The sequence below is a fragment of the Ambystoma mexicanum genome, chromosome 3p (assembly GCF_040938575.1).
Source record: "Ambystoma mexicanum isolate Mex_15411 chromosome 3p, UKY_AmexF1_1, whole genome shotgun sequence".
NCBI lineage: Eukaryota > Metazoa > Chordata > Amphibia > Caudata > Ambystomatidae > Ambystoma > Ambystoma mexicanum.
In genome coordinates this window covers 986,166,368-986,181,049 of record NC_090925.1, presented here as the reverse complement: position 1 = coordinate 986,181,049, position 14,682 = coordinate 986,166,368, and the positions used below count along the sequence as shown (strand labels likewise).

Genomic DNA, 14,682 nt, shown 5'->3' with positions numbered 1-14,682 from the left:
TACATGATACAGCTGGAGAGCCATCTGGAAATGGAAGCCTTCGAGAGAGCCTTCCCCTGATTGACAGGTCCAAAGTTCACAAAGAGTTGTGACGTCTTCCGAAAACACTTCGTGCGGTCCACGTAGAACTTCAGCGCTCTAGCCACATCCAGCGAGTGCAAAGTCCTCTCAGCCGGCGACGAAGGCGACGGGAAGAACACAGGCAACACCAAGGGTTTGTTGAGATGGAAGTCCGATGGTACCGTGGGCGTGAAGGAGGGGTGCGTCCTGAGCACTACCCTCGTGTCGTGAAAAGTCAAGTACGGGGCCTTGCATGAAAGGGCCTGGATCTCTCCCACCCGTCGTGCGGAGGTGATGGCCACAAGAAACGCTGTTTTCCACGACAGAAACTTCAACGGGGCCGAGTGCAGAGGCTCGAACGGAGGTCACATGAGCTTGGTCAGCACCACGTTGAGCTCCCACGCCGGGGCCGGAGCCTTCACCGGCGGGAACGATCTGAACAGCCCCTTCATGAACTCTTTCACCAGACGATGAGACCACAAGGACGTCCGGCCCGTGGTTCTGGTGTATCGGGAGATCGCAGCAAGATGAATCTTGATGGACGCGTGTGCCAGTCCAGCCTTGGCCAGCGTCAGCAGGTACAGCAGTACCTGGGGAGCCGTAATCCGTAGAGGGTTAATCTTCTGTGGGTGGCACCAGACAGAGAACCTCTTCCATTTGTGTCCGTAGCATTTAAGAGTCGAGGACGCCCTGGCCTTTGCAAGAACCTCTCTGCAGTCGGCCGGTATGTCGTATCCTCCAAACTCTAGCGCTGCAGGAGCCAGGCCTGCAAGTTCAGCGATTTCGGGTCGTGGTGGAGGATGGCGCCTCCTTCCCTGGAGAGTAGATCCGCGTCCACCGGCAGCTTGATTGGCGGGGACGCTGACAAGTCCAGAAGGTCCGGGAACCATATCTGCCTCGGCCACGCAGGTGCGACGAGGATCATCCTGCACCGTGACCTCTTGAGCTGGTTGACGAGCCGGATTAGCAGTGGCAAAGGAGGGAACGCGTAGAGGAACAGGCCCTCCCAGGGGAACGAGAAAGCATCGCCCATGCTCCTCGCCTGGGGAAACCTGCTGGCGAACCTCCGGCACTTGGAGTTCGTCGCCGTCGCAAACAGGTCGATCTGGGGTGTGCCCCACCGTCGGAAGAGGCGATCCACTAGATCCTGCCGTAGTTCCCACTCGTGGCACGAGCGCAGCTCCCTGCTGAGTGAGTCGGCGATGGTGTTTTTTATCCCTGCCAGATGAAACGGCACCAGAAACATCCTTTGGGCGACGGCCCAATGCCACAGGTCCTGCGCCTCCTTGGACAGCGCTGGGGACCTGGTTCCGCCCTGTTTCCTGATGTAAAACATGGTGGTGGTGTTGTCGGTGAAGATCCTCACCACCTTGCCCTTGAGGGACGGAAGGAAGGACCTGAGGGCCCAGAACACTGCACGGAGCTCCAGGACGTTGATATGGAGGGACTTCTCCGTCGGGAGCCAAAGGCCTCTCGCGTGCAGATTTTCGGTGTGCGCTCCCCAACCTTCCAGGGAGGCATCCGTGGTCACTGTCTCCTGGTGGTCTGGGGTCTGGAAGTCCATGCCCGCCGTCAGATGCGCGCGGTTGCCCCACCACCGGACCGCTCGGCGGAAACTCTCGTCGAGTGTGATCCTCTCCTCGAAGCTGCCCGTCGTTATGATCCAGCGCGCGTCCAGGAACTCCTGCAACGGGCGCATCCGGAGCCTGCACATGGGAATGAGGTAGATGCAGGAAGACATCATTCCGAGGAGGGACTTGATGGACCTCACCTTAGCCGCGTCGGAAACCAACATCCGCTGTACCTTGCCCAGGATGGACCTGGTCCTTTCCTCCGACGGGGAGGCCAGAAGGGACACACTGTCGAGCTTCGCTCCCAGAAACGGTGCGTTTTGCGCGGGTACCAGGTGGGACTTGGCGTAGTTCACGGAGAATCCCAGGTCCGTGAGAAGTTGAACGGTCCTTGCCGTGTGCTCCACGGCGAGCTCCTTCGTCTTGGCTCGGATGAGCCAGTCGTCCAGGTAGGGGTAGACGTAGATCCCCTCGCGGCGCAGCTGCGCCGCCACCGGTGCAAGGCACTTGGTGAATACCCTGGGTGCCGACCGTAGTCCGAAGGGGAGGGCTTTGAACTGGTAGTGACGCCCTTGGACCACAAACCTGAGGAATTTTTGGTGCCCCTTTAGGATGGGAATATGGAAGTAGGCATCCTCCAAATCCAACGACGACAGGAAGTCTCCTTCCTCCAGCTGACCCAGGACGTGCTGGAGGGTGACCATCCGGAACTTCTGCGCCTTGATGAACTTGTTCAGACGTCGCAGGTCTAGGATGGGGCGCCATCCTCCCGTCGTCTTCTTCACGAGGAAGTATCTCGAGTAAACTCCGGAGCCCCGAAGCCTCTTTGGGACGAGTTCGATGGCGCCCTTCCTGAGCATCGCCTTTACCTCCAGGAGAAGCTGAGGGACGTGAAGCTCTTTCCTGGCCACGGGGGGGACGCGCGGGCACCTTCTTTGAAACTCGAGCGCGTGGCCCCGGGCTAAGGCGTCCAGCACCCAACGGTCGGTGGAGATGGACTCCCACACGCTGACGAAGCTCGCCAGCCGGTTCAATCCTGTTTCGACGAGGCTTTGCCGCCTTGACCTCCTTGGCGACGACGGCGGGGTCCGCCAGACTTGCCTCGTCCTCTGTAGGCCTCCTGAGACGACGAGCGGGCCGCTTGACGGTAGGTGGAGAAACCGCCGCCGGAACCTTTGGAGGCGCCCTTGCCTCCGCTGCTCCGAAAGGGCGTCCGTCGTTGCTGCAGAACCCCAAGGGCCCGGACGGTCTCAGTGTCCGCTTTAATGGCCTGAAGGGAATCGTCCACTGTTTTCCCAAACAGGTTGTTCCCATCGAACGGCATGTCCAGGACTCTGGTCTGTACGTCTTGACGGAAGTCCGTAGCCTTGAGCCATCCACGCCGCCTAAGGCACACGCCGTTGCCCAACTGGCGAAACCCAGTGTCGGCGATGTCCGTCGCAATAGTGATGGCGTGGTCCGACGCCACCTCACCTTCCTGTAGGATCTCCAGGGCATCCGCCCTCTTGTCGTCCGGTAGGAAGTCCAGCAGGGGAGCCAGTTTGTACCATAGCTCCCTGTCGTAGCGGGCCACGATAGCCAAGGCGTTGGCCGCTTTAATCGTCGTCGCTGCAGACGAGATGACCCTGCGTCCCATAGCGTCCAATTTCTTTCCCTCGCCGTCCAGTGGGGAAGTCGATGTGGAGGCCGCACCCCCCCCGCTTTCTTCCTGGCCGCCGCGGAGACGACGGAGTCCGGGGTAGGCTGCGCCCGGAGGCACAGGGGGGCCGCGTCCGGGACCCGGTACTTCTTCTCGTACCGGTCTCTTCTAGCTGGCGTCGTGGAAGGGTTCTTGAGGAGGGCGAGGCCCTCATCCCAAATGTCGTCCAGTAGAGGCACCGCGAGGACCGTCTTCCTCTTGGCCTCGCGCCGTTGATAAAGGAATCCTTCCTTTTTCTTCTCCTCAGGGCAGAGTTGGAAAAGCTCGGATGCCCTGGCGATCATGGAGTGGAACGATCCAATCTCGTCGGGCGGAGAAGCCCTGGTGGGAGGTGACGACGGTAGATCCTCGTTTACCTCGTCGTCCGTACCCGTCGCTGCCGTGTCAGTCCCCGTATCATCCCCTCGGGTGGACGGGGAGGAGGGCTGGACGGGGCGCGACGGCTGAAAAGGAGGTGGAGGGTGAATCCTTCTTTTCTTGGGCGGGGGAACACCAGAAGGTCCCGGATCCCCCGACTGGAGAGGTTCCTCCGTCGGCAACGGTAGTCTCGTCCTTCTCTGAACATCGACTGTATAGCCAACAAAATGGCCGCCGAGTTGTCTTGCGGCGCTGGCAGAGGGGAATCCGACGGGCGATCAGGGGCCCTGTCGGCACCCTCGACGATGTCGTCGTCGCCTGCGTCGGGATCCATCCCGACGGGCCGGTCTTCTTCCACGCCAAGGCCGTGGCTTAAGACCTCAATCAGCTCCTCCTCCGAGGTTGAGGCCGAATCTACGACGACGCCCTGCCCCCCCTTTTTCTTCCCCGCTGGTGATTTCACGGGGGTCCTATCGATGGGCACAAAAGAGGACTCCCTCCGAGGTGGCAGGGAGACTCTGAGCCCCGAGGTGGCCACCACTGGTGTAGCCTCCACAGGCTGAGCCAGGGCCGCCGCGACAGTATCGATAGAGGGCTTGGCCGGATGGATTAAGGCCTTCACCACCTTAGGTGCGCTCACCGCCTTATCCTTGAGGGGGGGGGGGGGACACTGCCTCGCTCCCCCTCCGATGGGGCCTTTGAGCTCGACCGGGGCCTCTCCAGGAGCTTCGCCGGGTGCTCGCCCTTCCTCTTACCCGACCCAGAGCGTTGGCTCGTGGCTGAAGGTGCCGGGGAGGGTGCGCCCTGCCTGGCGCCCGTAGAGCCCGACCGTTCGGCGCTCCCGGTGCCAGCGGACTCGCAGTGCTTGGCCTTGTGTTGGACCCCCGTCGCCGGGGCGTCCTCAAAGGTCTTAGAAGACCGCTCGGATTTCTTCCTCTTCTTCTCGCCTGACGGGCTCTTCTCTTCCAGCCAGTTTGCGAGACGTTGCTGGCGGTCCTTCATGGTCCGCTCCGACATGTTGCCGCAAAACGCACAGTCCTTCTCCACGTGCGTCTTGTCCTCATGTAAGCAGTAGAGACAAAAGGAGTGTTCGTCCTCCTTAAAGACGTTCTGCAGCTGGCATCCAGGACAGATCCTGAACAGCTTTCCCGGCGTCGAGCTTCCCTTCTCCTGGGCCATGTCCGGGCCTGAGAAACTTCTGGAGTCCTCCAAAAGCGTAGCTCGACAAAATCTTCACCCTTGAGGGGCGCAGACGAATCCGACACGGGTCCCCGTTGATCGGATGGAGAGTCGGTGGAGCTTGAGGCTCTTTTGACCGAAAAAACGAAGTTTTTGAGAAAAAACGTGAAAAAATAGCACTAACGCTCGAGAGCAATAGCACGAGGATCCCAACACATGAACGTGCAGTAAAAATCTGAAGATGGCTGCCAGAGGCGGTGCTTAGGTAGAGGGCAGTCATTGGCTGTGGTCAGTATGACGCAGAGACCAGTGATTGGTTATTACTACGAAAGACAGATCAGAAACGAAACTGATACTGGTTTTTTCTTTACCGAGGATTCCCAGCCTGACGACGGGGAATATTCATGAGCATGTGAATCCATGCCAGACCCCATGCTGGAGAACTGGAATGCATTACCACCCGCCCACAGCAAAGACATCCCTCACATTGTTCCGTAAGGCACTAAAAACACAACCCTTCTGCTAAACCCACCCACCTCTCAGTATGTGCCTCCTATAACTGCATGAAATGTACCTGTAAGCATGGTATTGTGCCATGACTCAGCTATCTCACCACTGCATAATGCATTGTATGAGTGACACCACTAACGCACTACGTTAAATGTTGTATGCCCAAGCAAGTATACAGTAACAGCGCCACGATGCCCCGGGGCTGCTGTGCGCTTTATAAATCCAAATAAGACGAACAGTGCCTTTGGTTAGAAGAGTGGTCCAGCTGGCTGCCTGGTTGCAGTGATGTAGATCCTGGGTTCCTGGGCGGCAGCAATTCGGAGGTCGGCGGCAGCTATGGGATCTTTTCAGATCAGCAGCACTTAGCGGTTTCAGCACTCAGTAAACCGCACCACTGCGGATCTTAGACACCGGTTGGGCTTCCTTCACTCCTTGAGTCCTGCACTCTGGTTAGGAGAGTCTAGCTCTGGTCACCCTGCTTCTGGAGGGTCCTGGGGTGACTCCTGGCCAGCTTGCAGACGTTGCACTAGACTATGGCTTTGTCGACCCCTGGCACTCAGTTCCTGCAGCAGCAAATAAGTACAGGCATTTGGGGGAAGATGGTCCAGTGGAGTTTATCTCAGGGGGTTAGTTGGTCCCACTAACCCAAGGGAAGAACACTTTCCTTCAGGAGCTTCTCTTGTCCAACAAAAGGAGATTCAACATAGCAGCAGGCCATCAAGGGGTTATTCAAAGGTTCAGGAGGATGCAGCAAGCTTTGTTCAGTTTCTTCATCAGGTTCTTCCCAGTGGTCGACTCCCCTCCCAAAACCCTTGCATTTTAAGTAGGTTTCTCCAATTCATGCACAGCCTAACTGTCGCTCAAACAACAGGGTGGCTGTCCTGAAAGGACAGCCAGCCATTCGGGACTGGGTGCATTCAGGCATTCCTAAAGACAAAGGCGTTTCGGGAACCTCCATTACTTCCTGCCCTTCCAGACACACTGGAGCTAGAGGCAGGTTTCAATACGGAGGCCCGCCAAATGCAAAACGGACAAAGGGCTCAAAACTGGCTTGGCGCCTGAGTAAGACCCAAGAAAGATCTTACAACAAAAAGAATACGGGGCATTTTGACAAAATGGTCACCCATGGATGATCTATTGCAGCCGAGGATTCAGCCTGCGCTAGAAAAGCACAATGGTAGGAACATTAAAACACTGCCACCTGCCATTTAAAGTAGTAAGGGTAACATAAAAAATGTTATACGAGTATGTAGGAAACGGGGCTACTAAGTAACCACCCCAGCACTCCACATAAGATGGGGTGTGCTGGACCTACAAAGATGAAAAAAAATAATAAATAAAAAGTATGCACTCTGCGGTATCTGCTCACCTGAAAGGATGAGAGGGCTGGAGCCCTCCCCTGTCCCCTCGAGCATACCGAAGCACCAAGCCTCGGACTACACTCGGGCTGCCTGACCCCCCTGATGCAGCAACCACGGAATCCACAACACTGGTGAGCTGCCTGCCTGCATAAACAGCCCACTCTCACTACTACTTGGGCCACCATCCGAGCTTTGCTGGCCACCAGAGCCCCACCGGGGCACCTGCGCTCATCTGTGGTGGAGATCCACCATCTTGTCCTGACCACGCGGCCTGACCCTAAAATGGCGGGCGCAGCGAGGCCCGAAAACGAGGCTGCATACGGCTGCTAAGCAACCTGGTCTCTCTTTGGCCAATCCCCGGCACCGATAGGCGGGAGCCGACACTTCGGGAGAAGGCCCGAGGGAAAAGGCCCTGTTCCTCCCCAGTGAGCCCCACTCTGCGGTATCTGCTCACCTGAAAGGGTGAGAGGGCTGGAGCCCTCCCCTGTCCCCTCGAGCATACCGAAGCACCAAGCCTCGGACTACACTCGGGCTGCCTGACCCCCCTGATGCAGCAACCACGGAATCCACAACACTGGTGAGCTGCCTGCCTGCATAAACAGCCCACTCTCACTACTACTTGGGCCACCATCCGAGCCTTGCTGGCCACCAGAGCCCCACCGGGGCACCTGCGCTCATCTGTGGTGGAGATCCACCATCTTGTCCTGACCACGCGGCCTGACCCTAAAATGGCGGGCGCAGCGCGGCCCGAAAACGAGGCTGCATACGGCTGCTAAGCAACCTGGTCTCTCTTTGGCCAATCCCCGGCACCGATAGGCGGGAGCCGACACTTCGGGAGAAGGCCCGAGGGAAAAGGCCCTGTTCCTCCCCTGTTCGCCCCGGGTCGCAGCGGTGAGGCGTCGCCATCATACTCGACTCCAGCTGCCATATCCAGCCTGCACGTCCCTGCGGCACACCTCAGGTACTATCCTTCGGTTTACTTGCCATCCTGGCGACTGCACCCTATCACCCTGCACATACTGTCATGAACAGCAGTACTGATCTCGGCGCCAGGAGACTTGCCTGGTCAATTCACCCGTAATTTCTGTCACTCACGCTTGTCTATACTGGTGTTGTGCCCTATGGTCGCTTTCAGACCACATTTGAATTGTGTTGTGCCCTATGGTCGCTTTCAGACCACATTTGAATTTGTGTTGTGCCCTATGGTCGCTTTCAGACCACATTTGAATTGTGTTGTGCCCTATGGTCGCTTTCAGACCACATTTGAATTGTGTTGTGCCCTATGGTCGCTTTCAGACCACACTTGATTTGTGTTGTGCCCTATGGTCGCTTTCAGACCACATTTGAATTGTGTTGTGCCCCATGGTCGCTTTCAGACCACATTTGATTTGTGTTGTGCCCTATGGTCGCTTTCAGACCACATTTGATTTGTGTTGTGCCCTATGGTCGCTTTCAGACCACATTTGAATTGTGTTGTGCCCTATGGTCGCTTTCAGACCACATTTGATTTGTGTTGTGCCCTATGGTCGCTTTCAGACCACATTTGATTTGTGTTGTGCCCTATGGTCGCTTTCAGACCACATTTGAATTGTGTCGTGCCAAATAGCCGCACACCTGCGATCAGGCCAGTGCCTCTCGCTGCGGCTAGCCACTCTGTGACCTCCTAGTACCTAGGCAGCTCACTCTGAACCCATCCATTCCTGCCCACCTCAGGCTAGGTCCACCCTATCCGACTGTGCCCTCCTCCTCACACAGCCCCGCCCAGCATACAACCATGCCCATAGCGTCCTGCAAGCTCAACGTGGCCACCACCACGCTGCTCACTCTCCTCGCAACTCTCACTGCTCTCAAACTCTATATTTCCATTAAATCCCCTCATACCCACACCACCAAGCCCACTCCCCTACCACAAGCATCTCGCTACCCCAGATACCACACGAACCATGCCACATCACACACCAGGTGTCGTAACTATGCACAGACTAGAAAGACTGAGGGCTCGCACACAGACCACAGAACTTAGCACACTACCCCTTCCCACAGAATACAGAAACTATAGACTGAGTTCTCGCACCACTTCCAAATGCTGCCCCCGCACGGGATACCCACTCCCACAGTCCACCACCCACTAACCTCGCCACACCTCACAATACCACCTCACATAACACTTCGGTCACGACCACCACTCGCACCTCCACAAACAAACCTCTCACACCTCACATCAAGTGTGCCCTCCTCAATGTCAGATCTCTCCCAGCTCATGCACCTGATATCCATGACCTCATAACCAACAATAACATTGACCTATTAGCTATCACTGAAACATGGTTACATGAAGCATCAGGCCCCGCCGTTGCACTTGCACTACCACCTGGCTTCACCATACTCAGACAAGATAGGCCAGATCGAATAGGAGGAGGAGTAGCCCTCATCTACAAGGAGAACCTTCAGCTCCGACCTGTCAGTCAAGCCTCGACGAACAACTCTGACCGCCTATCGGCCAAACTCACACTATCACCCAACAGCACCATCAACATTCACCTACTATACCGTCCCCCAGGCATCACCACAGACTCCCAGGAAAACATCATTCACATCCTCAGCAATAATATTAAAAGCTCCACCAAAACCCTACTATTAGGAGACATCAATCTTGGATTCAACGATCCAAAGGACAAACCTGCAGCCACTCTCACCAAGGAACTCAATGACTTGGGCTTCACCCAAAAAGTTGAAAGTCCTACTCACATCAAAGGCCGCATTCTTGACTGGATTGCAGACCATAACTGCCTCACCACTGTCACCTCTAACTCCTCACTGCCCTGGACGGACCACAACTGCATCGAGTTCTCTATTCCCATCACCAAAAACCACAAAATTCTGACCCCAGCCAGCGCTGCACAAGTCAGAAGCTCTAAAAAACTCAGAGAACCTGCGCCCATACCTCAATACCCCTGAGTTAGCTCCCCCATTCGCTAATGACCCCAATATCCTAGCAGACATCTACAAAGATGTCATCACCAAAGCTATCAATGAAATAGCACCACTTGTATGGAAAAAAGAGAAGAAATCCCTACACACCAACTCATGGTTTACTGAAGAACTGCACTCAATGCGATCCCACAAAAGAGCAGCACTAAAAAACTGGCAATCGGACCCCTGCACCAATACTAAGAACAAATTCAATTCAATCTCCCACCAATACAAGATAGCTATCACCAATGCCAAAGCCAACGCTTTCAACACGCGTATCTCCAATGCCAAATCACACTCCAAAGAGATCTTCGCCATCTTTAATGAGCTTATCTCCCCCCCTAATACACCGGACGAAATAATCAAAGACGAAGCTTGGTGTACCAGCATTCAAACTGCCATGCTACACAAAATTGACCTTCTCCAAAAAAAAATCAAAGACCACTGCAAAGCACTTCCCCAACAGACTGAAACTAAACCCACCAGCACCACACCCACCTCGCCCAAGCCCACCATACCAGTCTTCTCCTTCAGAGACGTCACTGAATCAGAAGTTATTAACCTACTAAAAAATCTCAAACCCTCCCCCTGTAAAGGAGACATTTGCCCACCAAAACTCGTCAAAGACTGCGCAGACTGCTTTGCGCCGCTCTTCACGGCATTCATCAACACGTCTTTTAAAACAGGCATCATCCCAGCCAACCTCAAAGAGGCCTGGGTCCGGCCTCTTTTAAAAAAAACCCACTCTCGACCCATTACAACCAAACAACTACAGACCCATAACCACGGTGCCATTTCTGCTGAAACTACTGGACAAAGCTGCACACTGCCAAATCCAACACTTTCTGGAAACCCATTCCATCCTCGGGACTAGGCAATCAGGCTTCCGGAAAGGACATGGCACGGAAACAGCCCTGGTAGATCTGAAGAATCAGATCACCCAAATCATGGACAAAGGCAAGCCTGCTCGTTTGCTCCTTTTAGATCTCTCAGCCGCGTTTGATCTGGTTGATCACAAGACTCTCACTTCACACCTCACACACTCAGCCAACTTCTCCAAAGAAGCAGCCCTCTGGATCACTTCCTTCCTCGAGGGAAGAGCCATGAAAGTCTTCTCAGACATCGCCAACGCCACTCCCACGACAATCCACTGCGGGGTCCCTCAAGGATCTTGCACTGCACCCACACTCTACAACTTGTTCACCAAGCCCCTCTTTGACAAACTTGACTCATACGGCATCACATACACAAACTACGCGGACGACACACAAGTACTTCTACCCCTTTCAGGATCATACAACAAAGACGCCAAGGCACTCCACACAATCTACTCCGTCATCAAGGCCTGGATGGCTGTCAATGGCCTCTGCCTCAATGGTGACAAAACGGAAATCATGATATTAGGTCAACAGAACACCCTAGACAAACTTGACAAACTGTACGCCAACTTCTCCATTGACAACTCCATCATCCCTGTTTCCACAGCCGTAAAGACTCTGGGAGTATACCTTGACTCCTCACTATCCATGACTAGACAAGTCAGCGCAATCACATCCGCATCCGCACACACCACCAAACTCATAAACGCCATCAAGCCCTACCTCTCTAAACCAAATTGCCTCTCTATAGCAAGGGCAACCATTGGAGCCAAACTGGACTACTGCAATGCACTCCTAGCAGGCACATCAGCCAAAAACATAAACAGACTACAAACAACCCAGAACAATGCTCTCCGGGCCGCTCTTAGTATCCCAAGAAGAGAGCATATCACCCAGGCCAGGCACTCAGCCCAATGGCTCCCGGTCAAAGAACGGATCACTTTCAAAATCCTCACCCTCACTCACAAATGCCTCTCTCTCCGCCCCGTCCTATCTATCAGAAACCATCCTCAAACCCTCCTCCTCCCGTCCCACCAGGACGCAATACTCCAACCTAATCTGCATCCCACGCATCAAAAGAGCCAAAGCCGGAGGTCTAAGTTTCCCCTACATTGCAGCCAAGACCTGGAACGCTCTCCCTGCTGACAGAGCGGAAAACGCACTCCCCACTTTTCGCAGGAAACTGAAAACCTCATTCCTTGCGAAATATCCGTGAAACTCTCAGGAATCCATGTAAATATACTGCATTGCTAATGTATACATATCCACTGTAAATTCTGTATTTTATGTAATTACTGTATCCTATGTAACTAAGATATTGTCTGTAACAAGCGCCACGATGCCTCCGGGCTGACGTGCGCTCTATAAATCTGAATAAATAAATAAATATGTAAAGTCAATTTCCCTTTACTATTCTTGGGAAAAGTAGTTCACCCAAGAAAATGTATTTAAACCTTAAGAGAAATTCAAAGGACTGCTCAGTGTCACTATACAAAAAGCAGATGGAATTTGTCAGGCTCCTAAAACAGTGAAAACAAAACCCAAATCAGGAGAAAAAACGAGTGAGAGAAAAAGGTTCCACTCACTCATAAATTAAAATTAAAAGTCCAAAGACCAGCAAAAGAGCTGGGGTTCTCCAAGGTGGGAGGAAATTACCCACAGAAATGAAAATTCTCCCCAACAGGATTCTGGGGAGGAGGGGAATAGAGCGAGGACAGGTTCGGTGGTGGTGTGGTGGGTGGGGAGATTGGGAGGAGACGAGAGGTGGCAAGGATTGGGATTTTTGTTGTACTTACCTACAACTTGCATCTCCCTCCTAAAATAAGCCTGGCTGCTCTGCCATACTACCAAAACCTTGCGTAGTACAGACTTGTAACAGAGGATGGGGCTCTGCATACCAAGGGAAACGTTTTATAAAGTCCTACAATAAGTAAACTTTAGAAAAACTGCCCTAAAAGCGAGCGGAATTGCTGAGAGGGCAAGAGTGAGCAATGGAACGTCATTGACAAGAACGCAAGTGTGTGAAAGTGCAAAATGAAAAAGGCACTGGGCAGCTGAAAGGGCAGCTGAAAAGGCACCAGACTATACTGAAAACCATACATCTCGGGGAACTGTTGGAGGGTTTGACCTAGAACATCAAGGGAATAAGATGGAAAAGGTTAAGGCCTTTAGTCTATCACTCTAGTCAGAGTTGTAGGTGTTCCAGATCTCTACTTGCTATCAGGGGACCAGATAATTGTAGACTAGAGAGGTAGGAAGCCCACAGGAGAGTAGAGGGAGGGCCCTTAGCGGGCCATATTTTATTCACAATTCAAGGTTCTGCATTTGAGTTCTGAAAATCAAAACCCCTTGAACCATTCTGCAGTCTGGGTATTGCGAAGGTGAGCTGTGACAGTATACATTCTTAATAGTCAACCTCTCTGCACTCCTGACCAACCTAAAACAACTGCTGGTGCTTACTTGCTGCAATTAATTATGATGTTTTCTGGCTGTATCCGTCTCTTCAGCTTGCCCATCTTGGGATGGTTTCCTCTACCACGGAACAGACCAGGAGGCTCAATACGGAAGTTGGCAATGCGTTCTTTGTGGTTATCCATAATGCAGAAACCGTATTCTTGGAGTAGCCGTTCATTCTCTTCTTTTATTTTCTGAGTGTAGATAATAGATAAGAGTGGTCATGCAGATATACAGGAAAGACGAAGCAAGCAAAATCACGTTTGCCATGTACACACGTTTTTATGGAAATCTAACAAGAGAAAGAATCAGCAGTAAATTACACAGGTAGTTAAGTGGGAAAACTGCCCCAAATCTAGTCATAACATTCCACAAGCCTTTATTGCATCCATGGATTTTCTGTATTTATAATGAAAAGTAAGTTTCTACAGCAAACATACATTTTTCAATAAAATTAGACAATTGCAGAGTGGGTAAAAACTGTACAGAATTTGCTTTGTGCGGATATTATTTATTATGTAGATTTGCCCACAAATCAGGATGAGGGCTGCTACAGTTTCCTTCAGTTTCACCCATGTCAAATTTGTTGACCAAGTATAGGAACAGTTACTCACCCATCAACTTCTGTCTTCAGCCCTATACAAACATTCCCAGTGGTGGAGTGATACAAGTAAAGGGAATAATACTTATGCATGCCTCCCATGTAACCCAAGTTGACTGGCCCTTCAAATGTTATGTTGTGTTAATTACATTTGTACCACGCCAAAGCCAGAAGGCATCCAGGTGCCAAGCAGTTGGGAGAGAACCAAATGATAAAGACTAATTATTCTTTAAGATGCAAGAACGGTTTTTAGCTGCTTTCTAAAAGGTCAAGTAGTTCTGTTTTGCGCAGATGTACAGGTAGTGTTCCAGGCACGAGAGCCCTGCACATAGAAGGCACGCCTGACGCAGTGAACATTTAAGAGACAGTCGTTCGATGACTGCAAATTTCTAGTGGGTTGGTAAGTACTTACCCTATCCTTGATAGGCTGGAGCATTTCCAAAAACACAGTTGTGACAGATCGACAGTAGTTTGAATTGGATCCGCGCTGCAACAGGCAACCAGTGCAGTGTTTTATGTGCCGCGGATGTAGGTTCAGAATGTTTCATCTGAAAGATGACATGGATAGCAGCATTCTGTATCTTTTGAAGTCCTTGAATATCAGCTCTACTGGCTCCTCCCAACAGGGTGTTAAAGTAGTCTACCTGGGGAAGGATAACTGCTCTAACAAGTTTGGTGTGGTTCTCAATGGAGACCAGTGGAGCCATTTGCCCTACTCCTCTTAGGTGATAATTAGTGTTTTTAGTGATGGCTTCAACATGGGCCTCGCTATCCAGACTATCCTCCAAATAAGTACCCATGGTCTTGACGTTATGAACAACCATAATCTTGCTGCCGTCAATCTCGAAGCTGGCATACACTTGATCCACGCTGTCTCCATTGTGCCGAGGACCGAACAACATAAGCTCGGTTTTGGACGCATTTAGACAGAGCCAACTGGTTGACTTCCAGAATTTGATAATCTGGTACGCTGAGTGTAGTACCGCTTGGTCTTTCTCGTAATCCACACTAATCTCCATGACGAGTTGGAAATAGTCAG

The 14,682-nt window shown here is 52.7% G+C and overlaps 1 protein-coding gene across 1 annotated transcript in view; it reads right to left on the bottom strand.

The window, feature by feature from the left end:
• Positions 1–14,682, bottom strand: part of TOP1 (DNA topoisomerase I) — a 690,967-nt gene that overhangs the window by 302,908 nt on the left and 373,377 nt on the right. The window contains exon 12 of the mRNA XM_069652271.1: positions 13,049–13,236. Within this exon, the coding sequence (XP_069508372.1) occupies positions 13,049–13,236 (188 nt within the window). The remainder of the gene's footprint in view (positions 1–13,048; positions 13,237–14,682) is intronic.